This window comes from Vipera berus (assembly GCF_964194415.1).
Source record: "Vipera berus genome assembly, chromosome: 9".
Classification (NCBI taxonomy): Eukaryota; Metazoa; Chordata; class Lepidosauria; order Squamata; family Viperidae; genus Vipera; species Vipera berus.
This window is the reverse complement of record NC_138212.1, coordinates 3297648-3317643: the sequence shown is the minus strand read 5'-3', so window position 1 is coordinate 3317643 and position 19996 is coordinate 3297648. Positions and strand designations below refer to the sequence as shown.

The 19996-nt window shown below is 49.5% G+C and overlaps 1 protein-coding gene across 1 annotated transcript in view; it reads left to right on the top strand.

The window, feature by feature from the left end:
• The window catches only part of AXL (AXL receptor tyrosine kinase), a gene marked incomplete at its 5' end in the record, with an annotated part of 53617 nt that overhangs the window by 20495 nt on the left and 13126 nt on the right, over positions 1 to 19996 (top strand). The window contains 8 exons of the mRNA XM_081334432.1: positions 7413 to 7493; positions 8008 to 8123; positions 14746 to 14938; positions 16403 to 16542; positions 17669 to 17813; positions 18785 to 18811; positions 19056 to 19185; positions 19304 to 19395. Coding sequence (XP_081190558.1) covers positions 7413 to 7493; positions 8008 to 8123; positions 14746 to 14938; positions 16403 to 16542; positions 17669 to 17813; positions 18785 to 18811; positions 19056 to 19185; positions 19304 to 19395 — 924 coding nt within the window. The remainder of the gene's footprint in view (positions 1 to 7412; positions 7494 to 8007; positions 8124 to 14745; positions 14939 to 16402; positions 16543 to 17668; positions 17814 to 18784; positions 18812 to 19055; positions 19186 to 19303; positions 19396 to 19996) is intronic.

Genomic DNA, 19996 nt, shown 5'->3' with positions numbered 1-19996 from the left:
AGGGTGCCTGCCATCTTTGCTATGAGTCGTCACTTGGCATCTGGCCTTACCCTTCCTCTTCCCAAGAGCTGGCAGGATGTCACTGCAGCTGGTTCTCATCGATGATTGATTGATTGATTGATTGATTGATTGATCAGGAATTTTATTCCACCTTTATCGCTCTGGGAGGTGAACATACCTAATACTTCTTCCTCATCCTATTTTCCCCACAAGAACAACCCTGTGAACTTGGTTGGGCTGTCTGGCCCCAAATCACCCAGTTGCTTTCATGCCTAAGGCTGGACTAGAACTCACCGTCTCCTGGTGATTGGCCCAAAGTCACCCAGTTGCTTTCATGCCTAAGGCTGGACTAGAACTCACCGTCTCCTGGTGATTGGCCCAAAGTCACCCAGTTGCTTTCATGCCTAAGGCTGGACTAGAACTCACGGTGTCCTGGTGATTGGCCTAAAGTCACCCAACTGGTATTGATGCCTAAGGCAGGACTAGAACTCACAGTCTCCTGGTGATTGGTTCAGAGTCACCCAGCCAGCTTTTCTGCCTAAGGCAGGACTAGAACTCACCGTCTCCTGGTTTCTAAGCCAGTGTCATCACCACTACACCAGACTGTCACTACACCACCACAAGACCATTCCCCCCCCCCAAAGCCAGGTATTTCCATATTCTATTTATCAATTCCATGAATGTTTAAGGACTTAGCTGGAGTTTTCATGAATTGCCCTGGGTCTCACCTGGATTATTTGTGCCAGCTGGAGGCAGCCCGACTTCATGGAGTCAACATACTTGGCTACCATTCCGCTGGGCTAAAAGGCCCCATCTTTCTTAGACCACTCTACCTTCTCCCAACTCCTGATCCACCTCTGTCTATTGATAGAAGAGGATATTTGTAGCTCAGGGATGAACTGTGGGGTCCCTGGTGCTCTCTGTGCTTGGTGCTTTTTTGCAGACGTTTTGTGACCCAACTGGGTAACATCATCAGTGCTAGAAGAGAGTGGGGTTTGCAGAGGAGGAGGACGAGGAGGAGGAGGACCATGGAGTCCTCCTGGCTGCTTTCTGAGCATGGTGGTTTTCTTGCAGAAGTTTTATGACCCAACTAGATAACCTCATTAGTGCTATTAGGGAGTGGGATTCATTTTCTGTTTATAAACCCTTATTGGTACTGATGACGTTACCTAGTTTGGTAATGAAACATCTGCAAGAAAACCACCATGATCAGAGAGCACTAAGGACTTATTTTTTATTTTTTATTTTAATTCCATTTATATCCCGCCCTTCTCCGAAGACTCAGGGCGGCTTACAAGCTTAGCAGTAGCCTTCATTCTATGTCTATGCCTGCTTATTAGGGCTTTCGCCCCCCCCCCCAAGCGGCATTATTACAAAGTCAGCTTAATTGCCCCCAACAATCTGGGTCCTCATTTTACCTACCTGGGAAGGATGGAAGGCTGAGTCAACCTTGAGCCTGGTGGGACTCGAACCTGCACTAATTGCAGGCAGCTGGTGTTACTTAAGGAGGCATTAGCCCACTGCTCCACCAAGGCACTTCACCTGGTTCTGCTGGCCTCCTTTCCTTGTCCAGAGGTTAAATGACCAAGTCCCTTTTTCTCCCCTCCCCCCCCGCCCCCCAATTTCCCAGCTGGTGCCCTTTGCCTTGAAAACAAGTTGCTAACCCAACTGATGTTGGCTACTGTGAGTTCTTGGTTTCGAACACAACTACCACCCTGTCCTGATGACTGGGCAATTGTAGGGAGCTCCAAGCAGATGCCTGGAGAACAGGAAACAGCCCTGGAGGATGGTTGCGGTTGAGGAACGTTCCCGATTTCCCTGGACCCTCTTTGTCGTCCCTAAATGGTCTTTGTAGTCGTAAGAAGCCTTGTCAAACCGCAGCCTTGAGTGTTTAGGCTCGAGACAAAGCCCCATTGACCCTAATAGGGTTGCGTGCCTTGGACTCAGCAATTACTACTCTGAGTTAGTAATTTCAGTCCGAGGCTGAGAGGGTCGGGTCTACAATACTGCTGTGTCCCTTCTGAGTAACAAGAAAAATGCCAAATCTCTTTCAAATGAAATTCCACTGTTGGGAATTTCGTGACTCTGGGCCGTGATGTTTTCTTGGAAATTCAGCAAAAAGAGATGATTTGCCTGACATTTTCTCCCAAAATGCTTTTTGCAACTCAGTCAAGAAGTCGACCTTGTGAAGGTTCCAGGAATGTTACCTTATTGTTGTAAGGAAGTATTGCGCAACCTTAGCAACTTTCAGATGTGTGGACTTCAACTCCCAGAATCCCCCAGCCAGCTTGGCTGGCTGAGAGATTCTGGGAGCTGAAGCCCACTCATGTTAAAGTTAAATGGTGGCTGGAGAATTCTGGGAGTTGAAGTCCACTCACCTTCAAGTTTTAGGATGACTGAGGAATTCTGGGCACCGAAGTCCACTCATGTTAAAGTTACATGTTGGCTGGGGATTCTGGGAGTTGAAGTCCACTCGTAAGTCCCTTTTTTTCCCCATGCTGTTGTAATCGCATGGTTGTAAGTTGAGGATGTCATGTACATTCCAACACAGATGCACCTGTGCACAGACACACATCGACACAAACATACAGAGATGGGCGCCTGAATGTTCTTTAAAGCAGAAGCAGAAGAGGAGAGATCCACCCTGGTTGTAAAAATGCCTCTCCCTCATGCAGTCAGACAGGTTTTTGAAAGGGCTTTTGAAACTCTGGGATGAGTAGAAGATAAATGAAATTCCCTGAGATAAATCTTCCCAGCCTTGTCAGACTAGTTGGGCCGGAGGGCAACCGGGGGACAAAGCGAGACAGGTTCTGCTTATGCCAGGAGAAAAAACAAACGCAGCAATTTGGCAGAAGTAAATTCAGCTTACTCGCAGTAGGCCATGCTCGTGACCACCCAGATGGTCTTTCTAGTGTTCCCCTTTCCCTCATTTTCTGCCCCTTCCCCAGGGCCGAGCTCAGCCAGGCTTCTTTGTCTGGCAAAGTGGGGGCTGAAGACAGCACAACAGAGCTAAAAGGGACCTTGGAGGTCTTCTAGTCCAACCCCCTGCTCAGGCAGGAGATCCTCTACCATTTCAAACAAATGGCTATCCGATCTCTTCTTAAAAACTTCCAGCGTTGGCGCATTTACAACTTCTGGAAGGAAGCTGTTCCACTAGTTAATTGTTCTCGCTGTTAAGGAAGTTTCTCCTTAATTCCAGGTTGCTTCTCCCCTTGATTAGATTCCATCCGTTGCTTCTTCTCCTGCCTTCAGGGGCTTTGGAGAATAGGTTGACACCACCCCCCACCCCCCAAGCAATGTTTAATTAAGATCCCATGTTGTTGCACTGCCTGCAGGCAAGCGTGGATGGTGGGTATCTGCCTGGCTCTGCTCCACATCTCTGCGTTCCTTTGGCAACCCGTCCTGTCCAATAAACTAATCTTCGTTCCGTTTGGTGCTGAGTCAAAGACAGAGAATGTTGGTCCGGAGGTGACAGGCTGGTGATTCAAGCCTTGGAATCAAAGCCCGTAGGAATACCAGGAAGGAGGGGTGTGTCAGGGTGGGGTGGGGGTGGGGGTGGGGGCAATCTGGCCTCTTCCAAACGAGGCTTAAAGCACAGCATAAGGAGGTGGATGAAAAGTGCCATACTTCCGGTCCTGCCTTTGCTTTAAAATTGATTAAGGTGTGGGGGGGGTTTGTGTGTGTGTGTGTGTTTCTGTGTGTGGCTCCTGAGTGGAGATTTATGGGGGTTGAATTCCGGCCATCTGGCGGGCTCCAGCTTGGAGAAGGCTGGTCTTCAGGATGGGTGGAGGGATAGCAGGCAGAAGGAGCTACCATCTTGGACCATCCGTTGCTTCAGATGCTTTGGAGAATAGCTTGACTCCCTCTTCTTTGGGGCAGCCCCTGAGATATTGGAACTCTGCTATCATGTCACCCCTCGCCCTTCTCTTCATTAGACTAGACCAGGGGTAGGCAACCCTGGCTCTTTTATGACTCGTGGACTTCAACTCCCAGAATTCCTGAGCCAGCCTTGCTGGCTCAGGAATTCTGGGAGTTGAAGTCCACGAGTCATAAAAGAGCCAAGGTTGCCTACCCCTGGACTAGGCATACCCAATTCCAGCAACCGTTCTTCCTATGTTTTAGCCTCCAGTCCCCTAATCATCTTTGTTGCTCTTCTCTGCACTCTTTCTGGAATCTCAACATCTTTTTTACATTGTGGTGACCAAAACTGGATGCCGTATTCCAAGTGTGGCCTTACCAAGGCCTTGTAAAGTGGTATTAACACTTCACGTGATCTTGATTCTATCCCTCTGTTAATGCAGCCTAGGACTGTATTGGCTTTTTTGGCTGTTGCTGCACACAGTTGGCTCATGTTTAAGTGATGGTCCACTAGCCTTCCAAGATCCTTCTTGCAGTTACTGCTATTGACCCAGATTTCACCTAATTTGTATCTGTACATTTGGCTTTTCTTGCCTACTACTCCCATAAGTAGTGGGACAAAGAACTGGAAACGGACAGGATTAAAAACAGAATAAAAAATAAACATTTTTGAATCTCCTGTATAGAATAGAATAGAGCTGGAAGGGACCTCGGAGGTCTTCTAGTCCAGCCCCCTGCTCAAGCAGGAGAACCTATACCATCTCAGACAAGTGACTGTCTAGCCTCTTCTTAAAAAGCTCCAGTGATCGAGCACCCACTACTATTTCTGGGGGCAGGTTGTTCCACTGGTTAATTGTTCCAACTCTCAGAAAATTTCTCTTTTAGTTCCAGGTTGCTTCTCTCCTTGATTAGTTCCCATCTGTTGCTTCTTGTCCTGCCTTCAGGGGCTTTGGAGAATAGCGTGACCCCTTCTTCTTTGTGCCAGCCCCTCAAATACTGGAACACTGCTATTGTGTCTCCCCATTTCTTCTTTTCTTCAGACTAGCTAGCCAAACCCAAGTCCTGCAGATGTTCTTCATATGTTTTACTCTCCAGGCCTTTGATCATCTTAGTTGCTCTTCTCTGAACATCTGGACATCTGTTTCTGCCAGCTGCTGGGAATATTTCCCCGTTGCTGACTCATTCTTTGCAGAAATGATGTGGTCAGAAAGCGGTATAACCCACGGTGGATGGACTAGACATGTTAATCCGACGAGTCCCTTCCTGTTTTCAGCACTTGTGGCATTTGGTTCTCTCCCAGCGCGCATGGCACACAAATGTGCCCCCTGCCTTGTTTCCTCTCTGCCTGCTGTTTGTCCAGGTGGCTGCCAGCGCCCACTGGTTTGACCCAGCCCTTGCAGGAACGGTACGATCAGGACAAGAACATCCATTGTGATGCTGCTTATTGTTCAATCTGGGCTAGATTCCAACACACACCACAGTGCATTCAAGGACTTGGCTGCTGTGGGGAAACCTAAACCCGGGGTGTCCAACCTTGGCGAGTTTAAAACTTGTGGACCTCAACTCCCAGAATTCCCCAGCCAGCTGTTAAGTGAATTGCTACAGTTGTTAATAACACAGCCGTTGTAGAAGAGGATCAGGCTAAGCCCGAGGGAGGGGTGTGTGTCAAACACATCATCAGTCATGAGTTCCTTCACACCCACATGAGCTCTAACTCCAGCCCACCTTGAATTCCATTGACTCTTATCTACCGCCAATTTGCTTGGGCCGTTAGTAGGTCAGATTCTTGTAGAGAACTTAAGCTTGCAATAAATCTTTATGCTCATTCGAACTGCCTAGATTTTTTGTTTTTCCTGGGGCTTGATAGTTGTTAAGTGACTCTGGCTTTCCCCCCTCCCCCATTGACTTTGCTTGTCAGATGGTTGCAAAAGGGGATCACGTGACCCCCCCCCGGGACATTGCAACCGTCATAAATATGAGCCAGTTGCCAAGCGTCTGAATTTTGAACACGTGACCCTGGGGATGCTGCAATGGTTGGCAGTGTGCAAATTGGTCATAAGTCACTTTTTCCAGTGCCTTTGTAAGTTCAGTCACTAAAGGAATGGTTGTAAGTCAAGGACTTTCTGTATTTAGCCAAAGAGGCAATTCCCATCAAAACGCTGAACTGGGTTGCATCATCCAGGACATGTACATTTTGATTTTTTTGATCCCATCTGCGTTCTGACACACATGTGTCTCCTGTTTCATATTAAAGGAAGAGCTGCCTCAAGGGAATTCTGGGGATTATTCTCAGATATTTTTCTCAAATATCCAGCGTGCTCGTTTCTCTGCAGATGGAGCTCTGTCTTTGCATCCTCACCAAGGGTTCCCATGCAGGGGAAATAAACAGTGTTTAGTGAATGTCTATCAATCTCCCTCTTGACTTCATAAGGTTTCAGTCAAATTAGCGTCTTTGCTTTGCAGAGTTCACTTGGTTTAACCATCATTTCCTGTCTGGGGAAAGAACTTTTAAATTTTATTTATTTAGCATATGGCAAGAGGTTTCCAAGTTTACTTCTATCACCCCAGCTTTTCTCCCAAAGAGATCAGCCCAGACCACCAGCGCAAAAAGAGGTAGGATTCGAACCAGGAATCCCTTCTTCCAATTCTTTGTGGTCAAAAATCTGTTTATTCTTTATACTTTGCCCCTCAGCAACTCTTCCAAAACAGCTGAAGAAAGGAAAGAGGAATTACTTAGATTCTCCAACAATAACACCCCCGAGTATCACTCAGGAAATAAAACAAAACTCAGCCTTTCTCCAAATATCCTGGTCCCCGAAGGGCCAAAGAAGCAAGCTTAAAATGCAGAGTTCCCAAGCATCAAAGTCTGAGGCAGCCCCAGATTCAAATTTTGCTCGCTGTCTAAGATAGTAGCTGTGGGCATCAGACTTCCCAAAGACGCCTTTCTGGGCATCCACTAAGCCAGTGCTTCTCAGCCTTGACAGCTTTAAAATGGGTGGACTTCAGCTCCCAGAATTCCCCAGCCAGCATGCATGGACTTCAAGCTGGGTGACTTTGGCCCAATCACCAGGTGACGGTGAGTTCTAGTCCTGCCTTAGGCAAGAAAGCTGGCTGGATGACGTTGAGTAATCACCAGGTGACGGTGAGTTCTAGTCCTGCCTTAGGCAAGAAAGCTGGCTGGATGACGTTGAGTAATCACCAGGTGACGGTGAGTTCTAGTCCTGCCTTAGGCAAGAAAGCTGTCTGGATGACATTGAGTAATCACCAGGTGACGGTGAGTTCTAGTCCTGCCTTAGGCAAGAAAGCTGGCTGGATGACGTTGGGCAATCGCCAGGTGACGGTGAGTTCCAGTCCCTCTGTCTCAGCGCAACCCACCTCACAGGGTTGTTGTTGTGGGGAAAATAAGTGTAGGAAGACATTCGGTATGTGTGCCACCTTGTGTTATTGACAAATGCTAAAGCTGGGCTATAAATACATAAAGCATTACTCTTAAGGCATTAAAGCTGGTCCCAATTAGTTCATCTTTTCTCTCGACGTTTGTTGCTTCCTTTTAGGGCTGAATCACAGTGCCTCCTTCTCGTGCGAAGCCCACAATGCCAAAGGAGTCAGCACGTCCCGAACCGCAGTTGTAAAAGGTGAGCAAAAAGACTATGTAAATCCGTCTCGGAGAGCCCGGGCGCAAATGGTTGGCATAAACGGGGTGTGTGAGACCTGCCCAGTATAGTTAAAGATGCCGTTCAAGGTGCATGTTTTTAAAAACACTTCAATTCGCTATATTTGGGGTGGCATCGATGGCGACGACAATCCCCTTCCGACATGCTTTATTTCCGCAGATACAAGAATACCGACAGTCCTCAACTTACAGCTTGGATGCAAGAACGGGCCTCTCTACTGCAGGGGCTTCCAACCACGGCCACTTGAGGACTTGTGGACTCCATTGCTGGGCTGGGGAATTCTGGGAGTTGAAGTCCACAAGTCCTCAAGTGGCCAAGGTTGCATGCAGGCTGAAGCGGGCTGAAGTGGTTATCCATCAAGTTTCTGACTGCCCTAATAAGTGGAAGTCTGGAGCGAAACCTGCTGTTTTTGTAGCATTGGCGTTCTCTTGTCTCGATCGGCAGGGGAATATTGCTAATTATTTTCTCGCCATAGTGTTACCTGGACAGCCACGTGGCTTATCCGCTGCCCATCGCACTGCCCACAGCTTGGATGTGACGTGGGAGCCCGGCTTTAGCGGCGCTTATGAGCAGGAGTTCTGCACCATCCAGGTATAACTCCACAGCCCGCCGGCGGAGAAACCAACAATGTACAAAAAAAGGGGGTTTAAGGTAGAATTGATCCCCGTTCTGTTCTGTTCCGTTCAGAAATAGAAACGGGTTCCAGTTTAAGACGGTTCATTTAGTGACTGTTTGAAATTACAGTGGCTCTGAGACAAGTGACTTACGACATTCTCCACACTTAGGATGATTGTGGTCACGTGATCCAAATTTGGACGTTTGACAACTGACTCATATTTATGACGGTCGCAGTGTCTTAAGTGTCATAGACCAGTGGAACCACTTGCCTCCAGAAGTTTTGAATTGCTCCAACGCTGGAAGTTTTTAAGATGGTATAGGTTTTCCTGCCTGAGCAGGGGGTTGGGCTAGATGGCCTCCAAGGTCCCTTCCCACTCTGTCCTTCTATAACCCCAGTTCAATTAATCAGTGGGACTGCCTCCAAATGTTGTGGGTCCTCCATCCCTGAGGTTTTTAAGAAGAGACTGGACAACCATTGGTCTGAAATGGTGTAGGTTTTCCTGCCTGAGCAGGGGGTTGGACTAGATGGCCTCCAGGGTCCCTTCCAACTCTGGTATTGCATTGTATTGTCTTGTCCCAGGGTCATGTGATCCCGTTTTGCAGACCTTCTGACAAGCAAAGTCAATGGGGGGGGAGTCAGATTCACTTAACAACCAGCTCACTAACTTAACAACTGCGGTGATCCCCTTAACAACCGCGGCAAGAAAGGTCGTAAAATGGGGCAAAACGCACAACAACCGTCTTGCTTAGGGACAGAAGATTTTGGCTCAATTGTGGTGGTAAGAAAAGGACTACCTGTATTCGATCGCCCTTTCAGTATTGCCGAGGAGACTGGTTTTATTTTTAGAAGTGATTTCCTGCCAAAATCTGCTTCCTCCGGACGTCGTCGGTTTACTCATCCCACGATGACGCCCCCCACCCCGCCAAGCCCGGTCAGCCTCGCCAGCTGAATGAAATGCGACAGACCCCCCCCAACCTCAAGGATGGGGAACTGAAATTCATGAGAAAGAGCTTTCAAGAGCCAAGAATGAAAACTGATAGTTAAAAAGGGGTATTTCCAATGTGGGGTCATTCACACAGAAGTGGAAGCTTCCCTACTGGAAGTGGTTCTCGGAAGAAAGGCAATCTCAGCAGAAAAAAAAGAGGAATATGGACAAAAAAATAAATAAATCTCACCCCCGCAAAATGTGAGGCAGGGCTCAGCGATCTTCAGGGCAACCTCTCCTCCTTCAGTGGATTCCCACATTCCGAAGCAACGGATGGGAACTAATCAAGGAGAGAAGCAACCTAGAACTAAGGAGAAACTTCCTGACAGTGAGAACAATTAACCAGTGGAAGAACCTGCCTCTAGAAGCTGTGAATGCTCCAACACCGGAGGTTTTTAAGAAGAGACTGGACAGCCATTTGTCTGAAATGGGATAGGGTTTCCTTCCTGAGCAGGGGGTTGGACTAGATGACCTCCAAGGTCCCTTCCAACATCATCATCATCATCATCATCATCATCATCATCATCATCATCATCATCATCATTATTATTATTATTATTATTATTATTATTATTATTATTATTATTATTATTATTATTAAATCTAGGCGAAAACCAGGGATTTGCAGAGACCTGCCGTTTGGCATTTTTTTTCCAAAAGTCAGACTGAACGTAAGGAGCCCTGTTTTCCACTTTAAAATGAAGAAAAATTTCCGTCCAGCACCTTAAGTCGTGTCACTGTTATACCTCAAAAACTGGTCCCCAATTTTGAAAAAGCAAAATGGGTTGCTTAGTTCCAAAGAAACAGGGAATCTGGGGGGAGCGGAGGGGGGGAATCAAATCCTTTTCTTGTTTTGCTTATTGGAACGCACTGATTTGCTTCAAGCGTTTAAAGCAGACATGTCAAACACAAGGCCCGGGGGCCGGATCCGGCCCGCGAAGTGGTTTCATGCGGCCTGCGAAGCCATCCTGGAAACAGTGAGGGAACGGCCCCCACTGCCTTGGCCCTGGCCCAGAGACCCTCCTTCTGCCAGAGACCCTCAGATCTGTCCCACTCCTGCCCAGGCCCCCATAGGCACCCTTGATGCGAACGATGTAGAGCTGGCCACGCCCACCCAGTAGGCCATAAGCACTCTAGCCACGCCCACCCAGTAGGCCACGCCCACCCGGCCCCCTGAGGGCAACCGCAATGCTGATGCGGCCCTCAATGAAATTGAGTTTGACACCCCTGGTTTAAAGGATAAAGAAAAACAAAATAGAAATAAAAGGAGGAAAAGAAAGGAGTAGATGAAAACTAAAACATCATAAATGCGGCTAATTCTCAACTTGCAACCCAAAGCAGGACCAGAATTTCTGCTCCTAAGCAAGTTGGTTGTTAAGTGAATCACAGAGTGGTCATTAAGCGAATCCGGCTTCCCTCACGGACTTTGCTCGTGGAAAACCAGCTGAGGAGGTCGCAAAAGGGGGTCATGTGACCCTCCGACACTGCAACTGTCATACGTGCATGCCAGTTGCTAAGCACACGTGACTGTGGAGATGTTTGTTTTATGTTTTGTTTTATTTAATTTATATACCGCCCTTCTCCCTGGGGACTCAGGGCGGTTCACAGGGCATATAAATAAAAATACAATACTATACAAAAGTTAAAACAAAGATTAAATCAGTGCCCAATTAAAAAACAATAATGCAATCTAAAATGACAATTTAAAACACAGCTCCCCCATCAGGCCAGACCGGCCAATTCAAACAAATGGGTCTTCAGACCACGACGGAAAGTTCGGAGGTCCGATGCCGTCCGGAGCTCCACCGGCAGTTGGTTCCACAAAGCCGGGGCACCCACAGAGAAGGCTCTCCCCCTGGGGGCCGCCAGTCGACATTCCCTGACCGGAGGCACCCTGAGGAGGCCCTCTCTGTGGGAACGCACAGGACGGAGGGGAGTTGAAGCCGGCAGCAGGTGGTCCCCGAGGTACCCCGGACCCATGCCATGTAGGGACTTAAAGATCATAACTAAGACCTTGAACCTCACCCGGAAGACAACTGGTAACCAATGCAGCTCGCGGAGCAAAGGTGTAACATGGGAGTACCGGGAAACTCCCAAGACAACTCTCGCGGCCGCATTCTGTACCAGTTGGAGCCTCCGAGTGGTCTTCAAGGGAAGCCCCATGTAGAGAGCATTACAGTAGTCAAGGCGAGAGGTCACGAGCGCATGAGTGACCGTGCACAGGGCATCCCGGTCCAGATAGGGCCGCAACTGGCGCACCAGGCGAACCTGGGCAAAAGCCCCCCTAGTCACGGCCACTACATGATCTTCTAGGGTAAGCCGTGAATCTAGGAGGACTCCCAAGTTGCGAGCCCTATCCACGGGGGGTAAGAGCTCACCCCCCATAGAAAGAGATGGAACATCTTGAATGTCCCGGGATGCCGGAATGCACAGCCACTCAGTCTTGTCAGGGTTGAGCTGAAGTCTGTTCCTCCCCATCCAGACCCGAACCGCCTCCAGGCAACGGGACATCACAGCGAGGGCATCACTGGGGTGGTTTGGGGACGAAAAGAAAAGTTGGGTATCATCGGCATATTGATGATACCCAACTCCAAAACCACGAATGATCTCACCCAGCGGTTTCATGTAGATGTTGAACAGGAGAGGCGAGAGAACCGACCCCTGAGGAACTCCACAAACGAGAGACCTCGGGGCCGATCTCTGCCCCCCTGCCAACACCGACTGCGAACGTCCCAGGAGATAGGAGGAGAACCACCGAAGAACCGTGCCTCCCACTCCCAATCCCCTGAGACGCCGCAGCAAGATACCATGGTCGATGGTATCGAAAGCCGCCGAGAGGTCTAATAGGACTAGGACAGAGGAATATCCCCTGTCCCGAGCCCTCCAGAGATCATTCACCAGAGCGACCAATGCCGTCTCCGTGCTGTACCCGGGCCTGAAACCCGATTGGTAGGGGTCCAGATAATCCGCTTCATCCAGGACCAGAGGGAGCTGATGCGCCACCACACTCTCAACAACCTTCGCAAGAAAGCGAAGGTTGGAGACTGGACGAAAGTTGTTCAACACAGCTGGGTCCAAGGCAGGCTTCTTGAGGAGAGGTCTCACCACCGCCTCCTTCAAGACGGTGGGGAAATAACCCTCACTCAAAGAAGCAGATATAACCGCCTGGAGCCAGCCTCGTGTCCTCTCCCTAGCTGCATAAACCAGCCAGGAAGGGCACGGGTCCAACAAACATGTGGAGGAGCTCAGCCTCCCCATAATCCTGTCCACTTCATCAGGGGTCACAGAATCAAACTCTTCCCAGATAACATTGACAAGACCGTCCGTGTCCTGATCGCCTGACTCTGCCCAGCTGGAGTCCAAACCGGTCCGAATCCGAGCGATTTTATCCGACAGATGTTGACTAAATTCCTCGGCACGACCCTGCAAGGGATCCTCCCTCACCTCCTGATTAAGAAGTGAGCGAGTCACCCTAAACAGGGCGGCCGGGCGATTATCTGCGGACGCAATGAGGGTAGAGAAGTAATTACACCTCGCCACCCTCATCGCTGCGAGATAAGACCTAATATAGGTTCTTAACCGCAACCGGTCGGGTTCGGATCGGCTCGACCTCCAACAGCTCTCTAGGCCCCGTTTCTGACGCTTCATCTCCCGGAGCTCCGCGGAGAACCATGGAGCTCGCTGGGATCTGCGCCGGGTCAGGGGCCGCAAGGGTACAACCCGGTCAAGTGCCTCAGTGGCTGCCCTTTCCCAGGTTTCCACTAAGGCATCCGCCGAGCTGTGAGCAATGGAGGCAGGTGGGGACCCCAGCGCCGCTTGGAATCTATCAGGATCCATTAAGCGTCTGGGGCGGTACCATCTAATTGGTTCCGTATCCCCACGGCGGGGGGTGGCAAAACGGAAGACCATCCGCAGGAGATGATGATCGGTCCATGACAGGGGCATAATAAATGGAGAGCCCCCACCAAGATCATCCAACCACCGTCTAGATAAAAAAATCAGGTCAAGAGTGTGGCCTCCCTCATGAGTTGGTTCAGAAATTACTTGCGTCAGGTCCATGGCCGTCATGGAAGCCATGAACTCCCGAGCTAGCTCAGATGAGCCTCCCAGGGATGGTAGATTGAAGTCTCCCAAAACTATAAGTTTGGGAAACTCAACCACCAACCCTGAGAGGATATCAAGCAGCTCGGGCAGGGCTGCCGCTGTACGACTAGGCGAAATGTACGTCAGCAGCAAACCCAACTGCGCCCCAGAACCAAATCTCACAAAGAGAGACTCACACCCGACTATCTGAGAAACGGTGGTCTCCCGCGGACATAAGGTCTCCCTAATAATAACCGCCACTCCCCCACCCCTACCTTGAGCTCTTGGCCGGTGCAGCACCCGGAAGCCTGGTGGGCAGATGTCAACCAAAGGGACCCCACCCTCTGGGCCCAACCAGGTCTCCGTGATGCAGGCCAGGTCCGCATGCTCACCCTCAACTAAATCCCTAACGAGGGGAGCTTTGTTAACCACGGACCTGGCATTCAGATACACCAGCCGGAGCTCAGGAGGCTGCACATCCTCGCTCCCGGAACCTCGGGGAAGAAGCAGAGGGTCGGAGCGCCTCACCGCTTGCAAGTAGCGGAGATGGCCCTCCCGGTAGCGATACGGCCCCCTGTCTATCCGCCTGCTGCCATTCCCCGTCGTGGGAATTGGTAATCCCACGACCCGCTCGTGAGCTCCGGAGACAGCGACACCCCGTTCTCCCGCCGCGCGGTCAGACCCAAGTCCGGCCTGAACCATGGTTGATTGGCCACCCCCCAAGGCCAGACAACCCTTATCACCCACCCCCCTCCCTAACCCTATAAAAAATCTAGATAAAAAAATGATCAGAGGCCTTCTGTTAACTTTATATTGATGGCCCCTGCCCCTGCCCGGCCATCTCTCAGGGTCCCAAAACTCGGGCCCGTCATCGAGGTTAAAGGTGTCTAAAGAGGCGGGTCGCACCCAGGAGAGGGGGGCTCCCCTGAGGGCACACAAATCCGTGCTAGTATATTTCCGCATAAGTCTAGTAAGTCCAGGAAAGGCGTCCCATTAGTGGGAGGATCGAAGCATAAAGACAGATATCTTGGTCCCCACCCAACTTCACTGCCACTCAGTTGGGTGCCCCCAGAGACAGGCCACCCCCCGCCCTCTCACGACGGGTTGCAACTCTGTTCCTGGAGGTGGGCCAGATATCCTCTGGGTAGGCAACCCCATAGAGCTCTCACCTCCATGGGGTCGCAGATGCTGCAACGGTCATAAGCGCGAGGACCCCTTCTTCCAGAGCCGTTATAACTTGAAACGGTCACTGAATGCATGACTAGCTGTAAAGGATCTGGAATACTTTTTTTAAAAATCCATTATTTCCTCATCATAATGTTGAATAGATTGCCATTTTCACTGAGTTAAACTCGACTGGGACATAGGACTCTGTCTTCCTTTCTCCCACTCAAAACCATCTCCCTGCTGTTTGGGGCCACCATCAACCCCACAATCAGGGTTTAATCCAGGGCGAGAGTTGTTCCTCGCATCTTCTTTGCCTTGGGTCCCTCCTCACCTGCTTCTCCTCCTCCTCCTCCTTCCAGGCTGTGCGCTCCGATGAAGACCTCCGCACCGTTGCCGACGAGCTGTATAACCGCAAGATCCGTGTCCCGCCTTTCAGCCACACGCTGAGTGGCCTGACAGCCTTCACCACCTACCACGTGCGCGTGGCCTGCCACTGCGCGGAGGGCCACTCGCCCTGGACTCACTGGGTGCCCATGGACACCTTAGAAGGGGGTAAGATGGGGGGAAACAGGGGGGACTGAGAGGTCAAGAGCCTGACCCTTTTACCCTCACCCTAACCTGGAATGGTCACTAAGTGAGCAGCCATAAACTGAAGTCTACCCTGTAGCCAGAAATGGCCTCTTACTCCTTGTGTTGAGGACTCAAGTTACAACTATTTTATTTTATTTTATTTTTTTATCATTTTATTACAAGAGACTACCAGACAATCACCTGTCTGAGATGGTATAGGTCAGGGGTAGGCAACCTCGGCTCTTTTATGACTCATGGACTTCAACTCCCAGAATTCCTGAATCAGAGATGCTGATTCAGGAATTCTGGGAGTTGAAGTCCATGAGTCGTAAAAGAGCCGAGGTTGCCTACCCCTGGAATAGGTTCTCCTGCTTGAGCAGGGGGTTGGACTAGAAGACCTCCAAGGTCCCTTCCAGCTCTATTCTATTCTGTTCTGTTCCGTTCCGTTCCGTTCCGTTCTATTCTATTATTTCCTTTTATTTTATTTTATTTTAATTTATTTTAATTTACTTGATTTCTATAGCCCTGATGTCAGCAAATGACTCTGGGGATCTCACAGTTCAAAACATATATATTATAATTAAAATTTAAAAAACATGTTAAAGCAATAAAAAACAGTAAAAAAGCATTAGATCAGTGAAAAACATTGGCATGGCATGGCATGACGTAGAACAGAACAGAACAGAAAAAACGGAATGGAGTGAAGTGGGGAAGAGAACAGAACAGAACAGAACAGAATAGAATTCTTTATTGGCCAAATGTGATTGGACACACAAGGAATTTGTCTCCGGTGCAGAAGCTCTCAAGTTTATGCACAAACAACAACAACGTGATAGGTCATAAATTGTAAGATATAATCATTAATCACAAGATATAAACCACAAGTCTCAAATCATACGACACTAGGAGGAGACAGAGGAGGAGATGAGAAAAGATGCTAATAGCAAGACAGCCTACAAAATGGGGACTTAGACCTCAGAGAGCGCTGTGGGAATCAAGGGTTCCGCAGAGCAATGGTGGCTTGTGCAGTGTATGCCTCCCAGCATACACAAAGGACAGCACAGCAGGAGGCTGATGGTGCAGATCAGCAGAGGGGCTGGACAGCTCCGGGCGATGACTGCTCACTCAGGATAAGCCTAATGACTTAAGCTGTTGACAGCCCCAGGCATGGTCAGCCTGGTGGGAAGCCAGGATCTACACCCATTGTCACCTGCACTGGCAGGAAGCCCAGGTTTGAACTGATTAGATGCCATCCACCTGGGCAGGTACAAATAGACGCCAGGCTTCCCTGTTTCCCCAGTTCGTTCTGTTCAGAATAAACTCATCTCTACCCCAGCTCTGTGTCCGTCTCTATGTGAAGCACGCGACTTTACAGCTTGCAACGGCGAACGGGAAGCGCATGCAGGCCTCCTGCCACGGTGCACACGTGGCTTCTCTCTCCCGCAGTGCCTGCAGCCGCCCCGGAAGACATTGTGGCTATTCAGAACGGCAGCTGCACTATCATCCAGTGGAGGGAGCCACGGGGCAACATCAATGGGATCCTTCAGGGGTACAAGCTGATTTGTCAAAACGGGGAGTCGCCCGAGGTGAGTAAGCTGTACCTGTAGGCCGCCTGGCTCCCGAGCCCTGTTCCAATCCCCCAGCTGAAAGTTTCCAGATCATCTCCCACTTACGACCATTTGCTTAGCGACCGTTCAAAAGTTAGCACACCCCTGAAAAAGGGACTTACGGCTGGTCCTTGGACTTCTGACCGTCGCCGCATCTCCACGGTCGCATGATCAAAGTTCAGGTGCTTGGCAATTGGCATCTACAGGCAGCCCTCAACTTGCAGCCACAATTGAACCCAAAACGTATGTGGCCAGTATGGTTAAGTGTGAATTTTGCCCCGTTTTACGACCTTTCTGCCCACAGTCGTTAAGCGAAACACTGCAGTTGTTAAGCTAGTGAGATGGTTGTTAAGTAAATCTGGCTTCCCCGCTGACTTTGATGGTCACAAGGTCGCAAGAAGGGATCACGGGACCCGGGGACACGGCATCCATCATAAATATGAGTCAGTTGCCAAGCGCCTGAATTTTGATCATGTGACCCTGGGGATGCTGCAACGGTCGTAAGTGTGAAAAACGCTCACAAGTGCTGTTGTAACTTTGAACGGTCACTAAACGAACCGTTGTAATTCAAGGACTATCTGTATTTACAACGGTTGCAGCGTCCTGGGGGAGGAGTTGTCACGTGATCCCCATTTGTTGTCACGTGATCCCCAACCGGCTTCTGACAAGCAAAGTCAGTGGGCGAAAGCTGGATTCGCTTAACAGCGGTGCGACTCACTTAGCAAATGGCTTAACAAACCATGTCAGAAAGGTTGTAAAAAATCAAGTCACTTAACAACCACCTTGCTTCTCATTGTGGTCGTACGTTGAGGACTACCTGTATCGCATAGTGTTCCCTTATTTGGGTTGGGAATCATAGAATCAGAAGGCTGGGAGGGACCTTTGGGACAGGCGAACCTCCCAAAGAGTTGTGATGCCATTTTTTAAGGAAAGAAATTCAGAGGGCAGAAGGCAAAGAAGAAGAAACAGCTCTCGGTCCTGTGTAATTTTTGCCCCATTGGCTTGCTCAGTGGGTCCTTGGGACTCGTAACTCCTGGCTGCCCCCGGTTACACATCCCCTGGTCAATATCTCACCGAAGACCTTGTCTGTCTCTCTCCTCCCAAGGTGATCGTGGACGTGGGACTGACCAACGAGACAGTTTTGTCTCTGAACTCCACCCTACAGAACTTCACCGTACGGATTGCAGCCTACACCAGTGCTGGAGACGGACCCTGGAGCAAAGCCATCACCATCTTCCCCTTGGAACCAGGTAAGAAATGGGAGACCATGTGCCGCCTGGAGGGCTGTCACCTTGGGAGAACTTCAGGATGGTTCTGACCCGGCTCTTCATTTCTGCCCCTTTTCTTCTTGCTTGGAAACTGACAAAGTTCTAGAACATAAGCTAGTTGTCAAGTGGAGTCTCTGGTTTCAAATATAGGTCTTGTTGTTGTTGTTGTTAGCTGCAAAGTCATGTCCGACCCATCGTGACCCCATGGACAACGTTCCTCCAGGCCTTCCTGTCCTCTACCATCTTCTGGAGTCCATTTAAGCTCACGTCTACTGCCTCAGTGACTCCATCCAGCCACCTCCTTCTCTGTCGTCCCCTTCTTCTCTTGCCCTCAATCTTTCCCAGCATTAGGCTCTTCTCCAGTGAGTCCTTCCTTCTCATTAGGTGACCAAAGTATCTGAGTTTCAACTTCAGGATCTGTTCTTCTAAAGAGCAGTCAGGGTTGATCTCCTCTAGGACTGACCGGTTCGATCGCAGGGACTCGCAGGAGTCTTCTCCAGCACCACAGTTCAAAGGCCTCAATTCTTTGGCACTCAGCCTTTCTTATGGTCCAACTTTCACAGCCATACATTGAAGACCATAGCCTTGACTATACGCACTAATGTAGGTCTGGTAGGCCCCAAAAGATCAAAGTTTTGTTCTAATTGAGGCAATGGCGGTCTTGTCTATCGACCATCTTCATCTATCTATCATCTATCGGTGGAGTTCTTGGTTCTCTATGACCTTGGTGGTTTGCTTGCAGATGTTTTATTGCCCAAGTATCTGTCTAGCTATCTGGCTATCTAGCTATCTCCATCCATCCATCCACCCATCCACCCATCCCTTCATCCCCCCACCCATCCACGCATCCATGCGTCAAATCACTCATCCATCCCTCCGTCCCTCCCTCCCTCCCTCCATCCATCGATCCATCAATATACGTAGTTCTTAATGTGTTTTTTTTTCTCTTGCAGGTGAAATACTACCAACTCCTCAGTCAGGTGAGAAGCTTTTTTCTGACTCCAAGGAACACTAAAAATGGAAAGTTGGGATAGGCAACTCCCCACAATTAGGATTACTACATCTTCCATCCATTGATGCTATGGAGTTTTGCAATGCGCGTCTAATGGTCCTACCAATGATGGTTTGTCTTCCAGAAAGTTTCAGAGGCCTAGATCATTACCTATAAAAGTTTACCCACTGACAAAGCTCTACTCACTTAACAATAGTTTCTCTTCTTCACAGTAGGACTGTCTGTCTCTGCCTTCTCCTGGCACTGGTGGTATGTGGTGATTGCAGTGGCCACTGCTGTGGCAGCCACCATCTTCATCCTCATCTTCTTGGCACGTATGAGGAAGAAGGAAACACGCTACGGGTAAGGAGAAGGTGGCCTTCAAGAAAAGCCACTCATTGTTTAAGTCTTGATCAACCCTTTGGGTGGTTCTCGTGGTGGGACCAGTCAGGACCCCATTTCATGTTTTCTTTCTGCTCAGGGAAGCATTTGAGCCCAACATGGAACAGGGGGAGCTGGTGGTTCACTATCGGGCCCGCAAATCGTACAGCCGCCGGACCACCGAAGCTACTTGTGAGTTCCTCTTCCCCACAAATGCAATGTGTCTCAGGGCCTGACTTTACACTGAGATCCCGCAAGCGGCATTCACTTTGGGGTCTCTGGGCTTGGTGGTTTTCCTGCAGACATTTCGTGAGCAAACTAGGTAACATCATCGGTGCATAAGGAGCATTCCCATTTCCCCACAGGTTTAGCAGTTGCCGCTCATGCCCACCGAGGCAACAGCTGGTGCCAGGCTGAGCTAGACTGTGATGTAGCTGACCTCTTTAAGTCTTACGGTCCATAATCTTTCTGTACTATATAACCATCAACAGTCCATAAATGGCTAGGCAGATTCCATCAGATCAAAGGAGAAGGTTCTCGTGGTGGAATCGGGAGCGTCTGCCCGCTTATCCTTCAGAAGGAGAAGATCAAGCCAACTTAGAGAAGAAGGTTTCCACCTATAGCCTAGTCGGGAAACCTTGATACAATTCAACCCAGATCTGGAGATGGTTTGCAGCAACAGCAGAAGTCCAGTCTTCCCCAACGCTAGCTGATATGTTGGCAGCCTCACTTCTAGCAGCTCTCCAGGACATTAATAATAATAAACCTTTATTGTCAAAGTACAACATGTGTA